Below are 23,236 nucleotides of genomic sequence, written 5' to 3'. Positions count from 1 at the left end.
TATATCAGATACTCTGCAGACACAGATCAGACTACTGTGAAACAATTTATTTTAAAACTTAAAATGGAATTAATACTGTGAAAGCAACCAATGTAGATATGCCAGTCCATAACTGATACACTGCAGTGTTTTCAAAGTGTTCAAATGTTGGGCAACAAAGCCTAAAACTAGTTTGTACTAAAATGACTAAACATTAATAGTTGCTTTGGGGTTAATGGTTCAAATTATATGAGCAATCAATGTTAATAAGAATGATTATTGATTTAATTGGGATATAGTAAGTGTACATATGCATGGTAGGTATTCACTCACCATTTTCCATTAGGAAGCTTTGGCTGCAATCAACACAGTAACATTCTTAATGCATGCAGTCCTGGTCCACATGGAAAAAGCCTAACAAAAATGAGGTCGGAATCCAGTAGGATCCCTTCCTCACCTGAAAGCCATGTTATCTAGCAGTCCAATCCTATACATGTTTGTTTGTTCAATGGGCCTTTGTTTCAAGTAAGCATGCACAAGAGAGTAGCCAACATTTTCTAAGCAGTAATATTTGTAACTCTGCTTCAGAATACTATTCCCTTTTGGGCACTACCATGGGAAGGTACTTGACCCCGGCATTACAATTTGGTATCATCATCTTCAGAAGCAACTGAGAGTGAAGAGGAGGATGAGTTAGCCTAGAGAGAGAGAGAGAAAAAACCCAGTAAACAAGTAAGAAACGCTCCCAGCAGCAGTCTGATCTAGTCTAGAATATTGGCCCAGTTTGCATGAACAAGCAAATGTGCAAATTTCAGGCCTTGAGACAAACCAAGAGCAGGAAACCCAGAAAAAATGGGTTCAGATGTAACACTCAGCCAAACCATAGCTTAGCTCTAAGTTGCGTAGCAGCAGCAGGGCTGGGGGAAGAGTGCTGAGGGCACAACCCCCCCCCCCCCCGGAACTAGCACATTTGCTTGTTCACGCAAATGTCATTCTGTGATTTAAGCATAGACTGAGCATAAGCTCAGCCATGCCATGTCCATAGTTGTTCTGGCCAAATCATAGGACCACTTATTTGCAACCTAGCCATATAAACGTGGAACTGAATACCAGTGATTTAATTTAGGTTTTTGTCCAAATAAGCAAACTTAGGACTGCAACCTTGAACAAATCCCTTTCCTCAGCCTTTATAAATAAGGTAGCTCACCCTCTCTCGTGGTTCTGGCAATGGTCCATCTGGCTCTGGGGCTTGTATCTCTGTGTAAGCAGGAGGGTCACTACTGCTGTCTGGTGAATCTGCCATGAGGGCAGTGATGGGCATATTCTGGGCCTTGAAGTACCGATAAGCTTCTTCTCCACATACTACTAGTTTCAGCTTGTTTCCACCATCATGGATTCTTGCCACGACATCGTCATAATCTTCATTCTCCACGTTTGCACCGTTGACTTCTATTAAGATGTCATCGATTTTCAGCCCTGCTCTTTCTGCTGGGCCACCCTCCTTTACCTGAAATTATATCGTATTAAAAAGCCAGGCATTTTATTGCTTGAGAGTGGGTGGGCAGAGTATGGTAGTTATGGTAGGGGTAGTTCTGACTGCCAAATGACTGCAGGCTAGGAAGCTTTGTACACTGTGAAGTTACAATTAATGAAATGCAATAGTTAAAAATAGTGAGATGGTATTTCCTTCCCAGGGGGTGCTGCCATTGCTGCTTGTGCTCACCAACCCCACCTACCTGCCAACATTTTTACCTGGCCAACCCCTACTCCCTTTACACCTCACCCACCCCTAGCCTACCCACTCCCAGCTCACCCCACCCTCCCTTTAAATATGACTACAGTGATTTTTAGCTGGGGCACCTCTTCAGAGAGCACTTTGCCAAAACTCACTCTGAAGCGCCACCCACCCTCTTTTAAGCACAGCTGTAGTGATGCTTCAGAGAGCGGTTATTACTTTTATTTATTTTCACATGCGGATTTAGAGCACGGGAGTTTGAAAACAAAATCAATGGTCGCATTCTTTGCTAGCAAGTGGCACAAAAGAAGTGGTAGCACGGAAATGGATAAGGTCCCGAGAGAAGGTTTGACGTGAAGTTAAAAAACGATGAGAATAGGGCATCACATGATCTGGAGGGAATTCAAGTTAATGTCAAATAAATAATTGGCTGTCGATTTCTGGTGGCAATTAATGAAACAGCAAGATACTGTGCAATGCACAGGTTTGGGGTTTCATATGCTTGCAGCTACTCACCATGGCATGAAAAACGGATAGAATGCTGTCAATAGATCAGTGGTGAGAAAAAAATCTGGGGCTTAACAGTACGGAGTAATTGAATGTGATCTAAACAGTTATGGAATGGAAGAAATAATACAAATTGTTTAGAAAACTTTGATTCCTTGTATTTATCAGAATTTGCATCATAAAAGAGAATTGGCGTTGATGTCTAACCTACGCATGATGTAATATATGCGCTGAATAGGTGACCTTTTTTGCTATAACTCTAATTATATAAATTTAAATAATTTTAAAAACTTCTTTCATGTGCCCCCTTTCAACTCTTAATATTGTGCATGAGTCTTTCATGCTCCTCCTTGTGGCCATGCAGCAGCAAAAAGGGGGGTAGGGAATGTGCAAGCCTGGGGCAAGGCTAGACTGAAAGTGGTCCCTGCATTGTGCACCTCTGGAGCAGAAGGGCTGGGCAACTGCTGCTCATATTTGGCATCATGTTTATTTCACCAGCATATGGATTAGATTAATACCTCTTTGATGAACTGGCCAGGCAAACCTTTGATGGCATTCAAACGGAAGCCAAAGCCACTGGGACCCTTTACCAGGTAGCAGAGTCTGGGCTTGTGATGCTCTTTCGCCGTATGACATGTTGGCACTTCAGCCTCACATGGAGATTGCACCAGGGTTGTGTGATAGTAGAGGCATGGGGATATCTTAGCCTTAGTAACCAAAAGGGGGAAAAAGGCATTTATTGCAAAATACACATTGCTACCAAACATCGTGTGATGATAAAACCTCCCTTACACATTTTGGGATATAATGAGCAATATTTGCCACTAAATATTTGCAAATCTCTTGCTTCTCTCTTCCATGATAGCAGATGGCACATTCAGTCCCTCCTTTCCTCCGTTCCCTATATCCTATCAATTTATAAGCACACCACAGAGAATGATGCAGGAACTTGTGTGGGTGGAATAAACTGCCTCTATGACATTTTGACCCTCCAACTGTTGAAGAAGGAGTGAACATTTTACTCTGCTTTGAGTCATGTCATTAAATACTTTATGTCTATTCCCCCCAAAAAAACACAAATAGCCTCCAACAATTTATAACATAAGCCAAGTAATATAAATGCATCTATACCTACTTGGTGCCTATATGTTCAGCTGGCAATATTCCATGCATTTTTCAAAAATTGAAAGTTTGCATACAGATAATCAGAATTCTGCACCAGGAAAAGAGGAGCTGGTATATATTTGCTAATTTGGTATGAGTCATTTTGCCAAAAGGGGAGGGAAAATACAGTAATGTAGGAAGTTCCACGCCCTGCCAAGCCTTCTCAGCTTCCACCTGTGGCTTCTGAATCTCCGCCAGACTTTCAGGCTAATCCTTCCAACCTAGAAACTTGCTTATAAAAAGAATTAAAGTTGGCATTCTCTGCATATGTTACCAATTTCTATGCTTGCTCTATGTAACTACAGATAGCTGCAGCCGTCTGGTTACCCCCACCGTTTTGCTCATCGTATGACTTCCAAGTTAGTTGTGCTTGTGCGCAAGTGTGTCTGTTACCATTTTGTACATGGCGTCGGTTTCGTCATCCACCACCAGCAGCACAGTTTTTTCACCAGACTTCCTGATCTTCTCCACGACAGCCTCGTGGTCCAGTGCTTCAACCGACTCTCCATTGACAGCCACCAGAATGTCGTTGTCCTTGAGACCAACTTCTGCTGCAGGGCTGCCAGAATCAATGTCCTTAATTAAGTGACCTGTACACAAAAATAAGAAAGGCCTGATACTTGGTAAAGTGCCTTAGTGGGTTTTCGTTTAAGACCATACCTGTGGCTTAGGTCTTTTAATGTTGTTTGACTACCTCACAAAATGCTGCCTTCTCAAGAAGTGCAAGTTACACTAGCAGCCAAGTGGCACTGCAGCATTTTCCAGGTGAAAGAGAGAAATTGATTGGGCTCCAGATTTCTCAGATCCGAATTCTGTTTGATTATAAACTCAGGGAAATCATTTTCTATTAAGAACATTAGATGATCCAGGCTGGATTAGACCAAATAAATAATGCTCTATCCCCACCTGCCATTTTTAAGATGACAGCATAAAGCACATCTGTTCACACAGTCATATGGGGGGGGGGGAATATCTAGCAGTTATTTTTGCTGCTGCTGTATTCCCTTTTACTGAGTGAATGTGATTGTTTATATATTTATTAAATTTGTATACCGCCCTTCATCTGCAGATCTCAGGGTGGTTAACAGCATAAAATTACAAGAGAAAAAACACAAAATACATAATAAAAACAAGAAAACAACAACAAGCAAATAACCCCCCACTCCCTCCCTATGAGCACATTTAAAAGGATATAGGACGTTAGTCAAAGGCCTGGTTGAAGAAGAATGTTTTTGCCTATAAATGTGTATTCCACAAATGGAGAGCTGTGGCACAAATGCGATTTTTAATGAATTTTATAATTTTTTGCACATATTAATCACACTTGTATGGGATAAGGTGTTTCATAAATGTTATAAGATATATAGATCGATCGATCATACCTTTACCATTCTGTTCCATTCTCAGGTAGAATCCATAACCATTTTTTCCTTTTGCAAGCTCCAGCCTTCGGGGTTTGTGGGGTAATAATTTCAAACTTGCCATTTCTCTCCTCAGCTGCATGTTCTGGCTCTTGTAATACTGATCGGTTTCTTTATCTGACACCAGAAACACAAGTCGATTTCCAGACCTCCTCACCTGGGAACACAGACATACAATGCTTAGAGCTAGTACTTCAGCCATGCCAAACAGTGGGACAGGGCTGAGGAGCATTTTATATTCAAAGTGCTGATGTGGATGAGGTGACCTTGGAAATCCCTAGTCAGCACAAAACATCTTTTCTGATGGCATTTTCATAAGTGAGGCTTAAATTGTTCTGAACTGCATTTATGAAGCCTATAGTGTCTGGAGTGCATGTTTGATTGCTCTTCCACATTCAGACACGGCCCACCTATTTATTCACTTTGGATCTGAATACTTAACACTAACACAAATTTTTCAGCATTAAATCTACTACTTATGCAATTTGAGTGGAAGGCATGACAGTAGATAGCTAGACACCAGTCACTCAGCCCTGTGGATGGGCTGGGCTGGGGAAACTATTAGAAATAAGTTTTAGCTGTTAAATACTTTAGAGGCTATGCTGTAAGCCTTGTCTAAAAGCCCTGTTCACATATTACTCACATGGAAGGCACATGGGTATAGGTAGAGGTAAATGACCCCTGGACAGTTACGTCAGTCAAAGGCGACTATGGGGTTGCAGCGCTCATCTTGCTTTTAGGCTGAGGGAGGCGGCGTGACAGGCGGCGTGTGGACAGACAGCTTTCCAGGTCATGTGGCCAGCATGACTAAACCACTACTGGCGCAACAGGACACCGTGACAGAAGCCAGAGTGCATGGAAATGCCGTTTACCTTCCCGCCACAGTGGTACCTATTTATCTAGATGAACTGGTGTGCTTTCAAACTGCTAGGTTGGCAGGAGCTGGTTCAGAGCAATGGGAGTTCGCTCTGTCGCGGGGATTTGAACCGCTGACCTTCTAATTGGCAAGCCCAAGAGTCTCAGTGGTTTAGACCACAGCGCCATTTGCAGAGGTGGGGACCGTTTTTGTCCTGGGGCCAACTTTAACAGATGGCAACCCACCTGTCAATCACCTGTCATGTTTAATGAAACTCGGTGGTAGAGCATCTGCTTTGCATGCAGGAGGTCCCAGGTTCAGTGTCTGGCATCTCCGGGTAGGACAGGCCTGTAACCCTGAAGAGCAACTACCAGTGAATATAGATAATTTCAAATAATATGGAGCAACGGTCTGACTTTGGCAGCTTACATTCCTATGCTTAAGCAGACAGATACATACAGTGGTACCTCGGGTTACAGATGCTTCAGGTTACAGACTCCGCTAACCCAGAAATAGTACCTCGGGTTCAGAACGTTGCTTCAGGATGAGAACAAATTGTGCGGTGGCGGCAGTGGGAGGCCCCATTAGATAAAAGTGGTACCTCAGGTTAAGAACAGTTTCAGGTTAAGAACGAACTTATAGAACAAATTAAGTTTTTAACTTGAGGTACCACTGTACTGTGATGAGTTAACGCTGGGAAAATGGTTGCCTGCATTCCTTCAGGACCACATTCTTACATCTGTGGGGGGAAACCTAACCAAAGATTGAAGAACAGGGTGGAGACTGAGGTCTTGATTTTTAGGCTTGGAGATACCTTCTCGACTACTTCCTCGTGAGTGTCGTTTTCCACATTCTCTCCATTGATTTCGATCAGGCGGTCATTGGGCTGCACTCCGGCTAATGCAGCTGGTCCTTGTGGGGCCAAATCTATAATGAACAATCCCTTGTGACCTGGAATAGAAAGAACCAGGATAGATCTAAATAACTCGCCATGTTCTGTGTTACTCAGCAATGGCATAACAATAGGAGCCCTGTAGACTTGGGACGTTTTGTTCAAGGAACATATGAAATGGCAGTAAACGTGTGATCCAACTGGAAATAACCATGTCTTCTTTCTATGCCCCAGGAATTCAAGAGGGAAGCCATTCACCCTCTGAAGCCCAACCTTTCTTTATGCCATGTTCAATACTGCCGTGGGGAGGATTATTATACTTGTTTATGTTGGTTGATGATTTCCACCAGCAAGAATAGTTGCTTATTAAATACGACTTGTTTTCCCATTGTTTATTAGCACCTGGCTTATGATTGTATTGCCAAATGTAAGTGCTTCCTGTCTTGAAAGGAACAAGTCTTTCTTGGGCAGTTACAAAATGTGCCAGTGACTGCCAGCATGAAACACGGTAAAAATACCTGGATAGAGATCTTTCTTTATACCCTTGGATATAATTTTCAAGAGTTGCGACAAAAAGCAGATATATTGCATCCACCTCAGTTCTCTTGCTGTTATTGTGGAAGACACTTCCATTGCCATGTACTTGCAGTCATATTATCATTAGTTTTTATTATTATTCCACATTACCTGAGATTTTCAGAAGGTGAAATTTAAAATCTTTTGTTTTCTAAAAGCAGCTTATCTGCGCCTTCATCAAATGTAGACTTACCAAGCTAAATGTTGTCTAATTACAAAAAGATTTGTATTTCTCACACCCAGAAACATAATTTTAAGACCCCTCACTGAAGAAATTTGCCAAAATTAATTTTCACCCCCTAAAATGCTACACTCTGCTGCCCCACATCTCATTTAATTGGAAAACCATGCAGATGCTGTGTGATGTGTGAATCAGCTGTAGGGGGAAAATGTATGTGCTAGCCTGTCCCTGTAGCTGAAATGTTTTCAACCAAAGCCTTTATATTTCCAGAAGGTTTGTGCTGTTCCTTCTGGCACTTCAGCAGAGTTTCAGATTAATTCGAATACCTTTTCATTTCATTACCATGAGAACTCACAATCCAAATAATGGTCTTCAACAAAGGGCTTGGGAACATGTGCTTTATATGAACGCAACATAAAGAAATTGTATTGAACTACCAAGCCCACTGCCACCTCCAGAATGCATACAATGAATATTATATAATGCTACATGTGCATTGTCTATGCTTATTGTTCTCACCTTCCGTTGTCTTCAGAGAGAAGCCATAGCTGTTTCTTTCTTTCACCAGATAGCAGAGGCGGGGATGTGCAACTGGGCCAGGTTCTCCATTTGTCACAACTGAAGTGTTTTCTGCTTGCTGCTGGACTGGTAATGTTTGACCCAACTCTTCAAAATTGACCCCTTCCTTATGTGCATCTTCATAAGATTTTTCATCCAAAACAAGGAATGATACAGAGTCCACACTTTCCCTAACTAAATCAGCCACCTGTATGGGGCAGAATGAGCATTTCAGTAGTAATCACAGGTAGTAGTAAAATAGCTCATCTAGGTATTTCCTGTTGCCTTGTACAAGAGGAGACCTACTGACAAAGGAGACTGAAGGATACGTGCAATACATATTGGGGACAAAATAGAGTAGTCACAATCCAGGAATCCCATAAAGTTACCTCTGGGTGCCCATGCTGGAAGGGGGGAAACAGAAAACGTTTGGTGTAGCAAATCTCTAATGATATATCTACACTACGGATACAAATGGGTTTAATAGTCAATTCCTCTCTAAGAAACTGTAGTGCTGTGAGTGGAGACCTGCAAGTTATATATGCCCAAAGGTTCCAGCCCTATGCACATGGGTTACCCAGGAGTAAATCGTATTAAATGTAATGGGACAAACATGCCACAGGGAGCAGTTCGGTCTGTATAAACTGCTTCCCAGTTAAGGCTGCTCTCAATATTAAAAGGCCCTGCTGCATGTTTCATGAAAAGAGAGGTTGCCTATGGCTAGAAGCATGGCCTTTTCAGTCATGGCCCTGGGGCTAAGTCCTGAGGGCCACATTCACCCTTGGCTAACCCCTCAGAGGCCACATGTCCACGATGGGTGTGACTAAAAGTTGGTGGAGCTATCCCATACTCTCATACTCCCTCTTTTTGTTGATGTCACCCAAACTGGTAGGATCTTAGGTGGCAGAAAAATTGACCTGACCTGCAGGTTAGCCACCCCTGGGCTAAGGAGTCATGTCCGTCATCGTAGTTAGCTCAGTCGGTTAGAGCATGGTGCTGATAATGCCAAAGTTTCAGCTTCGATACCCATATGGGCCACCTGCATTGCAGGTGGTTGGACTAGATGATCCTTGGGATCCCTTCCAACACTAAGATTCTATGTTTTAGAAATGCCTTTGGGAACTGCCAGACTTTTAACAGAGGAGACGGGCAATTGCTGAATAATATTATTGCTGCTGCACATGATCAAGGTGGTGGTGCTGATGGTTATTTTATCAGTTTAAATCAATGTAAGGCACCCTGAGCTTTTTGAAAAGGTAAAGATTTTAAATTGATGAGTCCGGGATCAGGCTGCATGATGTACCAATATTTCCTGTTTGTCTGGCAGCAGAAAGGGCCCCCAAATGAAATTGTTCTATACCGTTCCATGATCTTCTTTGTCTACAAAAATCCCATTGACCCTCAGGACTCTGTCTCCATCTTTCAGGCCAGCCTTCTCAGCTGGACTCCCCTTTGCTACGTTCCGGATCAGGTGCCCTGTTTTATATTTCTCAAGGCGCAGACAGAATCCATAGTTCTCTGCCTCTTTTCTGGTCAGTTTGCATTCCCTGGGCCGAAGAGGAGACATCGTTTCTGTCACAAGGGATAAAAAAAATATTACTCTGTTGGCAAAGATGCTCATGGAAGGAAAAAGAACCTTGTTACGGAAAACTAGTCCAGTGGAATGAGCCAAAGAAGGTGCTCATAAAAGGAACCAGGACAATTATAGAAATACTGAGACAATTCCAGGTTTTGATTTTTTTTTTTTTTGTGGGGACAGAGAAGAAGGTACTGATTAATCTGGATTATTTTTCTCTGAGATATAAATTGATGCCCTGATTATTCATAGCACTTTAGCAAAAATTTTCTTTGAAAATACAATGTAGACATCACACATTACTAGAATAAACGACACAAGCTACTCATTAAGAGCCAGTGTGGTATAGTGGTTAAGAGCAGTAGTCTCGTAATCTGGGGAACCGGGTTCGCTTCCCCGCTCCTCCACATGCAGCTGCTGGGTGACCTTGGGCCAGTCACACTTCTTTGAAGTCTCTCATCCCCACTCACCTCACAGAGTGTTTGTTGTGGGGGAGGAAGGGAAAGGAGAATGTTAGCCGCTTTGAGACTCTTTAAAGGGAGTGAAAAGGCGGGATATCAAATCCAAACTCTTCTTCTAATGATTTTTTAAAATTGTTTGTCATTCCCTCTCATTTGCACATAGCAACTCACACTTGGTTCAGGCCTCTTGTACAGCACAAACACATATTGACTGAATCAACAACTAGCCAAGGCTATCACAGGGTTGGCGAGGACCACAGCATCCCTTACAGTGACCGCTTAGTTCCCTCATTATTTGTGTGTCCAAGGGGCAGTGGGGCCATGCCACTGATCCTGCTTTCAAAGCCACATGGCATCTCTCAGCTGTACTCCTGATGTCCACATGCTAGTCATGGATGTCTTTAGGGGGGAAGCCTATGCATGTTGTCTTCCCCCCTGCAGCTAACTATAGATAACACACAGAAATCGGGGATAGTGTGCAGCTTATTCAGCAGAGCCAGCAGTGTGAGCCCAGTGTGAGAAAGCAAATCTTAGGCATATGATGAAGTATGGTGAAAGAAAGCATATAATTCATAGGCAGGATTCCACAAATCTGGAATCGCCAGAACAAATGAATGGCAACCATCCCTCCATCCAGCGTATAGCACAAAAAATCCTCTCTCTTTTCCCGGAGTTCCTATACTGTAAATTGAAGAGGGCTTGAGAAAAGAGGCCTTTGAATTGTTGTTTGGGAAAGGTAAAAAATAACAGGAGTCTCTCATGCATGCTGCTTGCAGGTTTATTTATAGTAAAATGCACATTCCTTTCTAGGCAAAATGCCTACTTCAAGGCAGCTTATCGTGTTTTATCTTAACACATCGTAACTAAATAAAATGGAATAAAAAATTAACCAGCAAGAATAAAAACAGAAGGGGGGAAACAACCATGGGAAATACACGTACTCAAATAACACATTTTTTTCAGTGGCCTCTTAAAAGCAGGCACTGAGGGGGGCAGCCGGCTGAAGCTCCCTTGGGCAAATGCTTCATAATCCAGATGCCGCAGTGGAGAAGACTCTCTCTCTTGTTCTTATCGACTACACTTCTATTAGAAGGAGAGGAGGGGACAACCAGAAATGGAGCAATATTCTCATTGGGCTCAGGTGGGAGATCTCAGAGGAGAGATGAGCTCTTATTCTATTTGAGGTAAGGGCAAAACCTCTTTACAAAGCCCAGTGCTAAGTGAAAGACTAAGTTCTCTGCCTGAGTCCTCCCACTGTGCAAGGGCAAGGGATAGGTGGTAACCACAGATAATTGTTGGCTAATAAGCTAAGTTAAATTCTGCTGAACCTGTTCCCCACTCCAGAGGAGCAGGGCAGCTTAGTAATGATGCTGCAGTTCCAGTGCTCTGTGATAATTGTGTACTTTGCTCACCCCTGCTTTGCTGGTAGTATACTATAATCTAGATGATGTAGTTAATATGTAAAGAGATGATGGTTAATGAGTGGAAGATTGGACTAAGTGGCATTCTGCTTCCCTGCACGTATTATTCTTGTCATTCTAATTACCACTGAACAGCTGATTCCTGGCTCCTTAGTCATTTAATAAAATGAATACCTGTATTTTTATATATAAAAAAAGCTCCAACCACAAACTAGCAGTTCTAGCTTAATACAAGCCCACTTGCTTGACAAGTGCTATCTATAGGGTCTTCCTATGTTTTGTTGAAAGTGGGAGCAGGATCACCCCATGGGTCCCACCTCTGCTCTCTACAAATGTTCATCATAACCTGTGCGAGAGCCCAAATGCGATCAGGAACAGAATAGACAGGGCCCTGTAATGCAAGCAAGCTCATTTACAGGTGTGCATAGGCTTAGGAAGCCAGCAAGCATGATCCCACTCCCCTATGATCTATGCACAGTCAGCATAATGTGTGCTTATTCCTTATTTTCATAGCTAATTTACAATGAAAGAAAAAGGGGCACACACTTTTAATAAACATAGTGTAATCAAATTTGAGAAACTCTAAACAAATAAATAAAATTTCAGCATGTGGAATCAGATGGATTCCTGTGATTCTTATCATTTGTGTATATATTACACACAAGTTTCTAGCTCTCAGAGTTACATGAAAGTGATTTGACCCAAAATCTAGCAATCATTTTTTTAAAAACACACAACAAAATTGGAAGGAGAGGAGTCAGGGGAAAAACTTACCTGCTTGTGTAGTTTGCCCTCAGAATTTTCTTCTGCAGTCTCTCATGCTGCTGTACCAGTATGCACAGCTACATTTCAAATGAACAAAGGTTGATTTAAAAGATGATTTATTTAACAGGCTTCTTTGCATTTGTTCGCCTTCTTGATAACCAATCTTTTCTCCACCCCCACACCTCTCAGCTGAGCAGCATTGGGCTTTCCTCAGAAACTTTGGATTCCTCCTTAGTAATGCATCACAGGTGCCAAGATTCTCACATGGATCACAGCCAAGAGCAGCCACGTGTCTCACTCTGAATTAAAAGGACAGCCCAAGTCCGAATTAAAAGAGCCCTAATGGAGAACAGGGGCCTTGAAGTTGCACATCAATATTCGGCACCGGGATAGGAGCCGGAACAGGCACAGCAGTTCAGAATGTCCTCCACTATAAGACTGTTATTGTACTTCAGTTTAAATTATTGTAGGTCTCTTTAAATTTGCATCTACACATATAAACTATGCTGCCATCTTTCATCCTATGGTTTTTTTTTGGGGGGGGGGTTGATGCAGGCCTACCTATGGTTGACACCCACCCTTCCTGTTTCCTCCCAGAGCTGAGCGGGACCAGGGATACCCTATTATGGACCTAAGACTTATGCAGAACTGGTCTCGCAGCAAAGTAATTCATCAAAAGCATCTCATATAAAAAAAGGATGCAGACAAAACGCAACCTGGCAATTTCATCAGGGCTGAATAATCCAAGGCCCTGGCCTACTCGCAGACATGACACTGTATCTTTACTCCCTCTTTGCAAATCAAAGTATACCCCCCAAAAGGGTAGGCCACATTTGATCTCAGATATCTAGAAATGTTCACACAACAGCATGACATTTGGCTCTCCCACAATAAGAGCACCAATATGCATTCATAAGATCAGCTTTTCATTCGCACCCTCAATCATATTTTGAAATGCTGACTATAATAAAATGAGATACCCCATACCTTGCCAGAGTGAGGCCTCTGCGGTCTCTTAAGCGGGGAGCTAATATCTGGCTCCAGGACCATAGCACTGCTTGGATGAATCCACGCCACGCCCGCTCTCCTTCCCTTTTCCAGCAAAGCTACTGACCTAATTCCCATGAAGCACCTGTAAACCTTTAGGGCTTATCCAACGCAGACTTAAACTGGCTTAGTGGTGATTTCCTCTCGCCAGGGAACCTGGGAGGAATCATTCTGCAAGAAAAAAAGCAAGGGATCTCTAACCCAGAAAAGAGAACCAAAGGAGTTCTTAAGTTCTGCCTTCAGGTAGCTGTCTCTGTGATTCCAATCACTATGCCACAAACAGGATTATTAGCCCTACAATCTCCAGGATCCTTGGGGAGAAATGAAACTGGTTAGGCTGATATAAAACCTATATGCAATAGATTTGGAGTGCAGAGATGCCCTTTGTTTCTGCTCCAGGCTGGAAGAGGGCAGGGGGAAGTACTGGCTTGCTTAACGCCATGAAAGTACAGAGTGCTCTGACAGACAGTGTTGTAAAAACGGAATGAAAAGAAATCACCATTAAGTGCTGCAGAGTGATAAACAAGGCACAGGCAGTAATAGCACAGAGCAGTTATTAAAATCTTCCTGCTAGGTTAGGCTCATAAGATCAAGGAAATTTAAGCATTGCCAACTTCTTCAGAGATTTCTAAGGAGGGGCTGTGGAAAAGTCAGTTTAGAATGCTTTGAGATTACAATCTGTTTTGCTAATCCTGGAAATTTGCCTGCCTATTTTGTTCCCCACACTCTGAAACCTAGGCTGTGTACATACCCCATGCATTTAAACCATATGTTGTCCCCCCTACAAAAACTCAAATACTGGGAGTTGTAATTTGTTAAGGGTGTTGGAAAATCAAACTCGTGTGTGTGTGTGTGTGTGTGTGTGTGTGTGTGTGTGTGTTTGAACTACAGTTCTCATGCGCTTCAAATGTGGTGTAAATTATTTATTTTACAAAATGTATGTGCCACTTCATTGTGAAAAGCCTCAAAGTGGTTTACAAAAAGAATAAAACAAAAAAATAAAATTCCTTCCAGTAGCACCTTAAAGACCAACTAAGTTAGTTCTTGGTATGAGCTTTCGTGTGCATGCACACTTCTTCAGATACATTTTTTTTGTTTTGACTATGGCAGACCAACACGGCTACCTATCTGTAAAAAGAATAAAGTTATCAATAAAAACAACTACATAAAACAGTCAAAAAATTTAAAATCAGTGATAAAGTAAACACAGATTAAAACACACATCAATATTCCACATCTTCTAGTCTAAATCAGAGGTCTTTCTTCATGTGCCCTCTACATGGCTTTTTAAACTGTTACAGAATCATAGAATTGTCGTGTTGGGTGGTAACCCTGAAGGTCATCCAACCCCTGCAATACAGGAATATCTTACTAAAGCATCCATGACAGATGGCCATCCAACCTCTGCTTAAAGGTATTGCTTTGTTTTTTATTATTATTGTTATGGGTTTGCAGGAGGCAAAGATCCCCTAAAACTTCTGGCTGCCACTAATTTCTAGAGTTAGTAAATGTAATAATAATAATAATAATAATAATAATAATAATAATAATAATAATAGATTATTTCTACCCCACCCATCTGGCCAGGTTTCTCCACCCGCTCTGGGCGGCTTCCAACATAAGGTTAAAAATACATTAAAACATCAATCATTAAAAACATCCCTAAACAGGGCTGCCTTCAGATGTCTTCTAAATGTCAGATAGTTGTTTACTTCCTTGACATCTGATGGGAGGGCATTCCACGGGGCGGGTGCCACTACCGAGAAGGCCCTCTGCCTGGTTCCCTGTAACTTCGCTTCTCACAGTGAGGGAACCCAGGTGCAAGACAGCTTAGCCGTGTAAAGATGCAGGCTGAAATCTGTTTCTTGGCCTGGGGAGAAGAACCATCATGTAGTAGAACGGAAAGTAATGGGCCATTGACACAACCTGTAGGCAGCATCGGAGTTTGACCCCCTCCTCTGATGAGGGGATAGTGAGCAGAGACAAATGCCAGGCTCAGGATTTCATTGTTTGATGATGTAAACTGGGAGGAGGAGCTTGCCAGGGTAATGGTGGGTGTGATGTCACCGCAGGAAGAAATGTGCCCCTTTTAAACTGAGCAGTTGTTTTCTGCAAGTGTTGCTGGGGAGGAGAAGGTGGAAGCAGGCAGAACTCCATGCATTCTGGCAAGGAGAGGCTGCACCAAGAGCCCGGGGGCATGACTGCCTGCTGCTTTGGACCCAAGTTATGAGGGGAGCAACGAGAGACCGTGTTGGGGTGTAATGTTCTGCCCTTCCTCCATCATAGCCCAGGTTGTATGTGTAAGGCACACCATATTTCTTATAGACGCTAGTCTCTTCTGTGCTTTGTTGAAAAGGAACACAAATCCTGGTTAAGCACCAAGAAGACCCCTGGAATCTCAGCAGAGGTGGCCAGTAGCATTTTATAATGTATTTTTTGTGTTTTTATATTGTAAAGGGCCCTGAGATTCTCAGATGAAGGGCAATATATAAATGTAATTAATAATAATAATAATGCTTGGTAAAAGGCACTTCTGGCAACTGCGGCTACCTGAGCTGCCAGTGACAGACCTGGATCCAGAAGCAGCCCCAGACTGTGACTCTGCTCTTTCAGGCAGAAACTCCCTCAAGAGCCAGCAGTTGAGCAATTTCTTGGACATGGGAACTGCTCACCCATGGTGCCTTCATTTTGCCAGATCTAGTTGGCCATTGTGAGAATAAGATGCTAGATGGGCCATTGGCCTGATCCAGGAGTCTCTTGTTATGTCCTTAATGCCTTGCTTTTTCTTCTTCATGACCATAGTTGCTTCTTCTTGAAGTGGAGAAGTGACAAACAGGGAAAGAGGTAAGCATCCCCTCCCGTTGAACAAACCTATTTCCAAAAACTCTTTTTCTTTCTGTTGAGACATGTCACTTCCTGTTTGATTTCTAACCAACAGCAGACAGAAGGTTCTTGACTGACTGGTGATCTCTAATACAAAGCAAACAAATTACCTATGCATATTAATCAAGTCTTCTCTTCTAAAATCAGCAAAGCTAAGTATTCAAAACTGAATGCATACAATTACTCAATCTTGGCACATTCATGAGCCAGCACTATTCCTGATACCCACAGTTAATCTTCTCAGGTTTGTGGGAAGAGCTGACACTGCCAATAGTTACTCTTCAGTTATTGGGACGTCAGTTTTCCAAGTATCATCTAATAAAGTAAGTCTTGCATATACAAAACTAACATGCAAGGCTTTGTATTCAGGGTTAATTTCGTTCATTTAACTTGAAAGTGTTCTGCCCAGATGAATAATTGCCTGGTACCTCTTGGTTTCGAGAGCTGAAACATCTTATCTTGGAATGAATTCCCATCTGAGATCCTTTCAAGTTCTTGGCTAGGTGACACATACATATATCCCTTATGGCTGACAGAAACAAGATAGATTAAAACCCCAAAATGGACCGTGTAATCATGCCAGTGCTTCACCTTGAACATTTTTTGTTTGTTTGTTACCTGGGACTATTCATATAAGGCAGGGATGGAAAACCTGTGGCGTTAAAAAGAGCAGAAATAGAATGCAACAGCAGTTTCTCCAATTGTTATTCTCAGCAATTGGTATACTGCCTCTAACATTGGAGGTACAACATAACTGTCATGGCTGGTGACTCCAGATATTATTGCACCCCAACTCCCATCAGGGTCTCTCACAATGGTTAGGGATAATGGGAATTGTAGTCCAACAACAGCTGGCAGGCCAAAGGCTCCCTATCCTGATATAGGGAGTCCAAATATCACTCCCAGGGTGGATCTACACTCATGGTTTATAACGCTAAGGAAGAAAATGGAAAAAATTAAAAATTGTCCAGTAGCACCTTAGAGACCAACTAAGTTTATTCTGGGTATAAACTTTTGTGTGCATGCACACTTCTTTAGATACTCTAAGGTGCTACTGGACAATTTTTAAATTTATTTTGACTGTGTCAGACCAACACAGCTACCTACATGAATCTATAATGCTAAGGAAGAGTTAAGGAATGTACCGGTATATCTTAATGTATTGCTTGTAATATTAATAATGTGTTATTAAAATGTAACACCAGAGGGCACTGCAGAGTAACCAGGAACCAGCAGTAAGGGCAACTGTGTTGTTACAGAGGAATGTTAAGGAGGAACTTTTAGCAGTATGCCCTGTGATGTTTTAGATTGGTATATCTAATATTGTTCTAATAACGTTACAACAGTCAGGGTAGATCCAGTACCAATGCTCATTGGTTCTCTGATCACAGAAGCAAATGTTACTGTCAGCTAATCTTGCATGGCTCTGGTTTTACTCTAGAGTATGTAGAGGAGTGTGCATGCTCTGGTCCAGGGGGTCACGAAGAGTTGGACACGACTAAACGACTAAACAACAACAACAACAACAACAACAACATGTAGAGGAGTTCTAGGTGGTTTTCCAACAGCTATAAAATTTGGCTTCCCACATCCAGAACCTCACTGAACCTGGGTCATATTCTGAAAACATTGTATGTTCTTTCTAGTCAGGGTGGTTTTAGGGAGCTGGGATATAGCTTGTGGTGTTAGCACTTGTTAGATTAATGCATTTTACCTGCTTCAAGCCTTTAGAATGGGCCAAGGTATAACTAAATATATTCTAATTGTCGGCTAAAAATGTTTTTGTGTAACAACATATGCAACATATCAACCTTGATTCTATTCTTTCTGGAACTCATTAAACACACTCAATCCCTCAAAACACACACAGAAGGAATCAAATCACCAGAAACCTCTGCTATTTAGAGGATGGCAAGAAATGTGAATGTGTTTGTAAAGGTGTTCAGTAATCAAGGACAAGTATAGGTGGGTCTTGTTAGGCCAACTAAAATATTACAAAGTATTGTGCAAGCTTTCGAGTTCTCTAGATGGCATTTTCTAGGGTGGAGTCTTAGCTCCAACCAATAATAGTTGAGGACATAGGGCGGCATTCACCTATTGAGTCCTGTCAGCCAATCCTCTACACAAGGACTTCTGCTTGCACAAGAAGGCTTCCCCATCCTTCCTCCATACACTCCCTGCATCCCCCCAAAATTGGCTCGGGGTCAGAAGAACCCCCACAAAATATGCACTGGGGAGGAAATAGGGGGATTGTTCCATTTGGCAAGTTGAAATGATTGGTCTAATGGAATGATCACAAGTGTGGCATTGAATTCCTCCCACTATTTAACTCTACAATTCCTAATTACTACATTCTGTCCCCACCTAAATCACAACTCACATGAAGTCCTTCAAAGGACAAATAACGAATAACACTTCTCCTCAGGTGTAGGCAGTGCTTTTTTTCTTAAAAAAACGTGTAGGGGTTACTCTCATTTCCTACTCATATTGAAATACTGTTTCCCAATGAGGCCAAACTTAGATTCACAAAATGTTTAGGGGTATGCGTACCCCTGCGTCCCCCCAGAAAAAAACACAGAAGTCTCTCTAGCTTGTGGGGTTTCTGTCCATTACTGGGGTCTCTTGACTTCCTTTTTGTGAATGGCCCCAAATGTCCAAGTTCAGAATTGTCAGTGATTCTCATGAGCTCAGCTTCTGGGGTAATCTCCTTCCTCTTTGGTGACTGCTGTGGTACTTCTGGTATGCCTGTCAGTATAAATGCAGGTATCATTCTTGTTGCCACCTTCTTCTTCTTTTTAGTATAAAGCAAGGTTACTCACTTTGTATGCCCAAAACAAGACACTATTTATTCCTGAACAGGCTGACACACAACATAAGAAAATGTAAAAAAGCACAAGAAGCCTAAGGCTGGAGTCTTAGTTCCAACCCATAATAATTGGAGACAATATTTCATTCTATAACGTCAAATTACTACAGTATTGGCTCCATCCTCCTTTGATAGGAAGCAGTACTAGAACTTGTTATCAATGCCTCAGTATGTCAGTGGCTCAGCACAAGTAATTTCCCATCTATATCTCTGTACTGTATCTCTGTCTGGTTCCTTCTATTTTGGCTTTGCAATAGCAAACAGCAGGGACTCCTCTGAAACGAGCCAATAACCCTATGTAGTGAAAATAAAAAGCATTCCAACTTCTGCTAGAGAATTAAGTGCCTGTATGATGTCGAAGAACCTTATTTTAACAAGCAAGATTCTCCATAGCAATGTAACTGCAGATAGGTTTTGTGGTTGAGATCTTTAGTTTTTCTCTGTTAACCACAGACCCCTTCTTTAAAGTATTTGTTCAAAATAGCACATGCCTATTTTGAAATTTTCCATCTGTCATGAACTTCTGCAAACTCTTTTGAAAAGTGCTGAAATTTACTAGCTGGCTTCAATTTAATATGTATATGAAATTCAGTTCCTGGGTTTTCTTTCTGTAAACATTCCTGTTAAACATGGACAGATCAATCTATTTCCAGTTTGTGTAATTTTTGCATCTGTTCATTCCATTTTATTTTTGCATCAATCTGCAATTTAAAAAAATAAATACTATTTTTTAAAATAGTACGTAAATATGCATCTTATAGCAACACACACATTTCTGAATAGATTTATCCTAAAATACATACTTTATACATATTTTATACATCTTGGTACATTTAGTGAGCCAAGAACTACTGTAAAATTCAGAGATCTACAAAACATAAAAATATTAGATTTGCAAAGTATAAAAAGATTTGTGTATTAGGCTGTAGACATTATTGGCTTAAATGCAGCTAGGTTGTTCTTTTTTCACTTCATATCAGAACTGGGAGAAAATGTAGCAGCATGTTGTATTTCTTTTTTTTTTTTTAAAAAAAGGATACAGGATATATATGGCTTGTGGTTAAGTGCCATGTTTACACTACTTTCCAAACCAGCAGTGGGGGAGCACAAGATGCAGAATAAACAGGAGTGTATACACAGCCTTCGTCTGGGATGCATGAATTAAAATGTTTAAAAATGCAGAGTGAACAAATTTATCCCCAATGTCTAGAAGCTCTTGTATAACTTAAAGAGCTAGGTTGCTATTATTACATTTATTAATTACATTTTTATCCTGTTCTCTTCCAGAGCTCAGGGGAATCCATCCCTTCCCAAGAACCCCTTGAGTTTTCAGATGAAACAAAACTATTCAGGTGGATAAAATTTCATGCAGTCTCTGTAAACTTTGGAAGATGCTCTCCAAAGTAGAAGACTGGACAATTAGCACACTGCCATGCATGTCTACATCAGTTCCATTTAATTCTATGGGAGTTGCTCCCAGATAAGTATGTTTAGGAATGCAGCCTTAATAAGCGAGTTCCAACTTTAGTGTACGGTGATCGACACTGGAACAGAAACAAAACAAAACAAAACTGGATGGGGTGTGTGTGCGCGTGTGTGTGCGTGCTAGCTTTACATATATGCTGGTGGCTTCTAACTTGACAGTGACTTTCCAGAAAAAAAAGAGCTTAACATATCAGTTAGCTAAAAGGCAAATTCAATTAAAGAAATGAGCTGAAAATAAAACAAATCACAAGTTGCAAAATGCATTTTTAAATGGTTAGTCATTTTCAAAGTATCATAGTTTAGTCATCCCATCTCAAAAGTGTTTTTAAAATAGAATATATACATATATATATATATATATATATACACACACACACACACACACACACACACACACACAGTATATATAAACAGTACACACACACACAGTAACTAAATGAACAAGGGGTTGAGGCATCATCTGCCCTATTCTTAGTTTTACTGTAGTTTCAGCATTTTGAACCCAACTTGGCTTTCCAATGGGAAGGGTGCAAGGGATTTGGAAAGATGGTCCAGAACAGGGGTGCCTTCCAGATGTTTTGAACTACAATTCTCACCATCCCTGAATATGGCTATGTTGCCCTTTAGATATCGGAAGATGGCTATCATATCTTCTTTCAGTCTTCTCTTTCCAAGGTTAAACATATCCAACTCCCTCAACTGTTCCTCAGAAGGCTTGGTTTCCAGACCTTGGATAATCTTGGTCACCCTCCTCTGCACACACTCCAGCTTGTCAACATCCTTAAACTGTGCTGCCCAGAACTGAACAGTATTCCAGGTGTTGTCTCACCAAGGCAGAACAGTTTTTTCTTGTTGCTGCTGCATCACAGTGTTGACTCATGTGGTCTACTAAGTCCCCTAAATCATTTTCACATGTACTACCGGCAAGCTAGGTGTCCTCCACCTTATATTGGTGCAGCTGGTTGCCCCAGACTACGTGTACAACCTTACATGTGTCCCTATTGAAATTCATTTTCAATAGGGACACAGTTCAATAATGCTTGATCAATAATGGTTACTTATTTGTAGATAGAGCTTGAATGAGCTTCTTAATACTGTTTCCATTTCTATCCCCTGGCCATGTCCATACTGTATTTCTGATTACGGTAGTTATTTCTATATCAAATTCCCTTAAATATGAAATGCAATGCATAAGCTTTATGAGTTTAACTGGTGGGTATTTTTAGGCAAGTAATAGCTGTCTTGTTGGCTTGGAGGTTGAAACAGATGGAGAGAACATACTTGGGTCATCTTTTAATGAAGGAGGCAGGGCAGGGGAAGGTCGCCGTTTGGGCAACTGAGAGACTTTTGACATTTGGAGAGACAGGCTTATGGCTTCCTTCCATCTTTAAATGTGACATGACATTCAGTGATAATAAGGACTAGAGACCTCATTCGTCTAGCAGTGCAGGAAAGCCATCACATTCTCTAATATACGTTAAAATTATGGAGATATTTATTTGAGATCTTCTTTTAAATAACCAACAACGATGTAGCAAACAGTGACATTCAAATGAACCCATTAAGAGTTGCCAAATCACTAAGGATATATATGTATATATATATATATATATATATATATATATATATATATATATATGCAGGTTTTGGTGTCCTCGGGTGTCTTCCCGTGTAAAAGTTGGGGTGTCTAGGCGACGTTTCGACATCTTCAGGCTGGTGCTTTCGGCTTCTTGTTACTGGAACAGAGCAGGATCTCAGTGTTTGAGTTCCTATAAATACTGTTGAGGGGGTGTGGTGTATAGCCTCCAATGTTCTGGGCAGAGAGGAAGTTCCCAGGCTAGTGTGCCTTTTCTTCTTTTGTTCCTTAATTACTTGAGGGATATCTTGAGTGATTTCTTGAGTGATATCCTGAGTACCACTTAGGTGGGTCATTAGGTGTGGATTAGTTGCTAAAGTCTTTGTGTCTTGACCTCTTGAACTTTGTGAAGAGTTTTTCTGAGAAGATGGCTGTACTGCACTTAGTTGTGCTCTGGCTTGGCTTCGTGTATAGGGGCGAGCTGTGGTTTTGTGGCCTGTGTCAGCCAGATCTGTGTAGGGATTGCAGGGGGGTGCAGCATCCGGAGGTGCCACCATGGTTTGGCTACTGGATGGTGTCTGTAATTTATCTGTGGAGAGGGTCTGGGTTTGGGTCTGGTGTGGTTGATTGGTGATAGCGTTCTGTGTGCCTCTGGATCTGGTGTCAGTTTTTGTGGGGAGGGCTAATTTCCAGATGTCTGGCAAGCGGGATGTGTCGTCACGCTTGTTCATGTTGTGAGGGTGTTTCTCTATCTCGATGGCTTCCATGATTATTCTCTTGTGGTGATGTTCCATGTTAAAGAGCAATTTGGAATCTGCAAAATTAATTTCGTGTCCTGTTTCTTTCATGTGTTGGAAAAGAGAGGAAGTTTTTTCTTCTTTTTTGACGGCATTCTTGTGTTCTGCGATACGTGCATTTATTCGTCTGTTTGTTTGTCCAATGTACGTGGCTGGGCAGACTTTGCAGGGTATTTCATAGACCCCTTGGTTTTCCAACTGGATTTTATCCTTGGGGTTTCTGAGGATATTGGCTATTTTTTGGTTGGTGCAAAAGGCTGTTTTGATATTGTGTTTATGGAGGATTTTGCTAATTTTATCTGTAGTGCCCTTGATATAAGGAAGGAGGGCCATGCCATTGTTTTCTTCTGTGTCTTGGTTTTTGGGGGGTGTTTCTTTTTGGATTAGCTTCGTAACCCTGTTTTGCTGGTATCCATTGGCAATTAACACATTTGAGAGATTCTGTAACTCAGTTGTCAAGTGGTCTTTGTCAGCCAGGCGTTTGGTTCTG

At 41.6% G+C, this 23,236-nt stretch overlaps 1 protein-coding gene and 1 long non-coding RNA gene across 3 annotated transcripts; one reads left to right on the top strand and one right to left on the bottom strand.

The window, feature by feature from the left end:
- Positions 1 to 26: 26 nt before the first annotated feature.
- Positions 27 to 13,571, bottom strand: PDZK1 (PDZ domain containing 1). Of its 2 annotated transcripts, none has more exons than XM_081907881.1 (10): positions 13,080 to 13,571; positions 12,102 to 12,169; positions 9,230 to 9,441; positions 7,831 to 8,077; positions 6,477 to 6,613; positions 4,768 to 4,963; positions 3,779 to 3,975; positions 2,740 to 2,928; positions 1,187 to 1,486; positions 27 to 677 (listed from the first exon to the last, which is right to left on the bottom strand). In XM_081907881.1, the coding sequence occupies exons 3-10, from the start codon at positions 9,434 to 9,436 to the stop codon at positions 618 to 620; spliced, it is 1,533 nt and encodes a 510-aa protein (XP_081764007.1). In that variant the 5' UTR covers positions 9,437 to 9,441; positions 12,102 to 12,169; positions 13,080 to 13,571; the 3' UTR covers positions 27 to 617. The 2 variants fall into 2 exon arrangements, with proteins under 2 accessions (XP_081764007.1, XP_081764006.1); XM_081907880.1 differs by having other exon boundaries at positions 12,102 to 12,160.
- A 1,502-nt stretch (positions 13,572 to 15,073) lies between these two features.
- On the top strand, positions 15,074 to 20,462 carry LOC309368116. Its single transcript, XR_014167553.1, has 3 exons — positions 15,074 to 15,430; positions 15,942 to 15,983; positions 20,176 to 20,462. It is a non-coding gene; the product is annotated as an uncharacterized lncRNA (long non-coding RNA).
- The last annotated feature ends 2,774 nt before the right edge of the window (positions 20,463 to 23,236 follow it).

Source organism: Podarcis melisellensis (genome assembly GCF_964234715.1).
Source record: "Podarcis melisellensis genome assembly, chromosome: 4".
In the NCBI taxonomy this organism is placed as follows: Eukaryota; Metazoa; Chordata; class Lepidosauria; order Squamata; family Lacertidae; genus Podarcis; species Podarcis melisellensis.
The sequence above is the reverse complement of the archived record's forward strand: the minus strand, read 5'-3'. Positions and strand labels throughout refer to the sequence as shown.

What these genes read in the sequence shown, in the direction of transcription:
- PDZK1 (XM_081907881.1), bottom strand. Translation starts at nt 9,436, where the DNA reads ATGTCTCCTCTTCGGCCCAGGGAATGCAAACTGACCAGAAAAGAGGCA. An exon ending in CCGACGCCATGTACAAAATG is followed by an intron (nt 2,929 to 3,778) that starts GTAACAGACACA and finishes TTGGTTACTAAG; the next exon opens with GCTAAGATATCCCCATGCCT. An exon ending in CTGGCCAGTTCATCAAAGAG is followed by an intron (nt 1,487 to 2,739) that starts GTATTAATCTAA and finishes ATATAATTTCAG; the next exon opens with GTAAAGGAGGGTGGCCCAGC.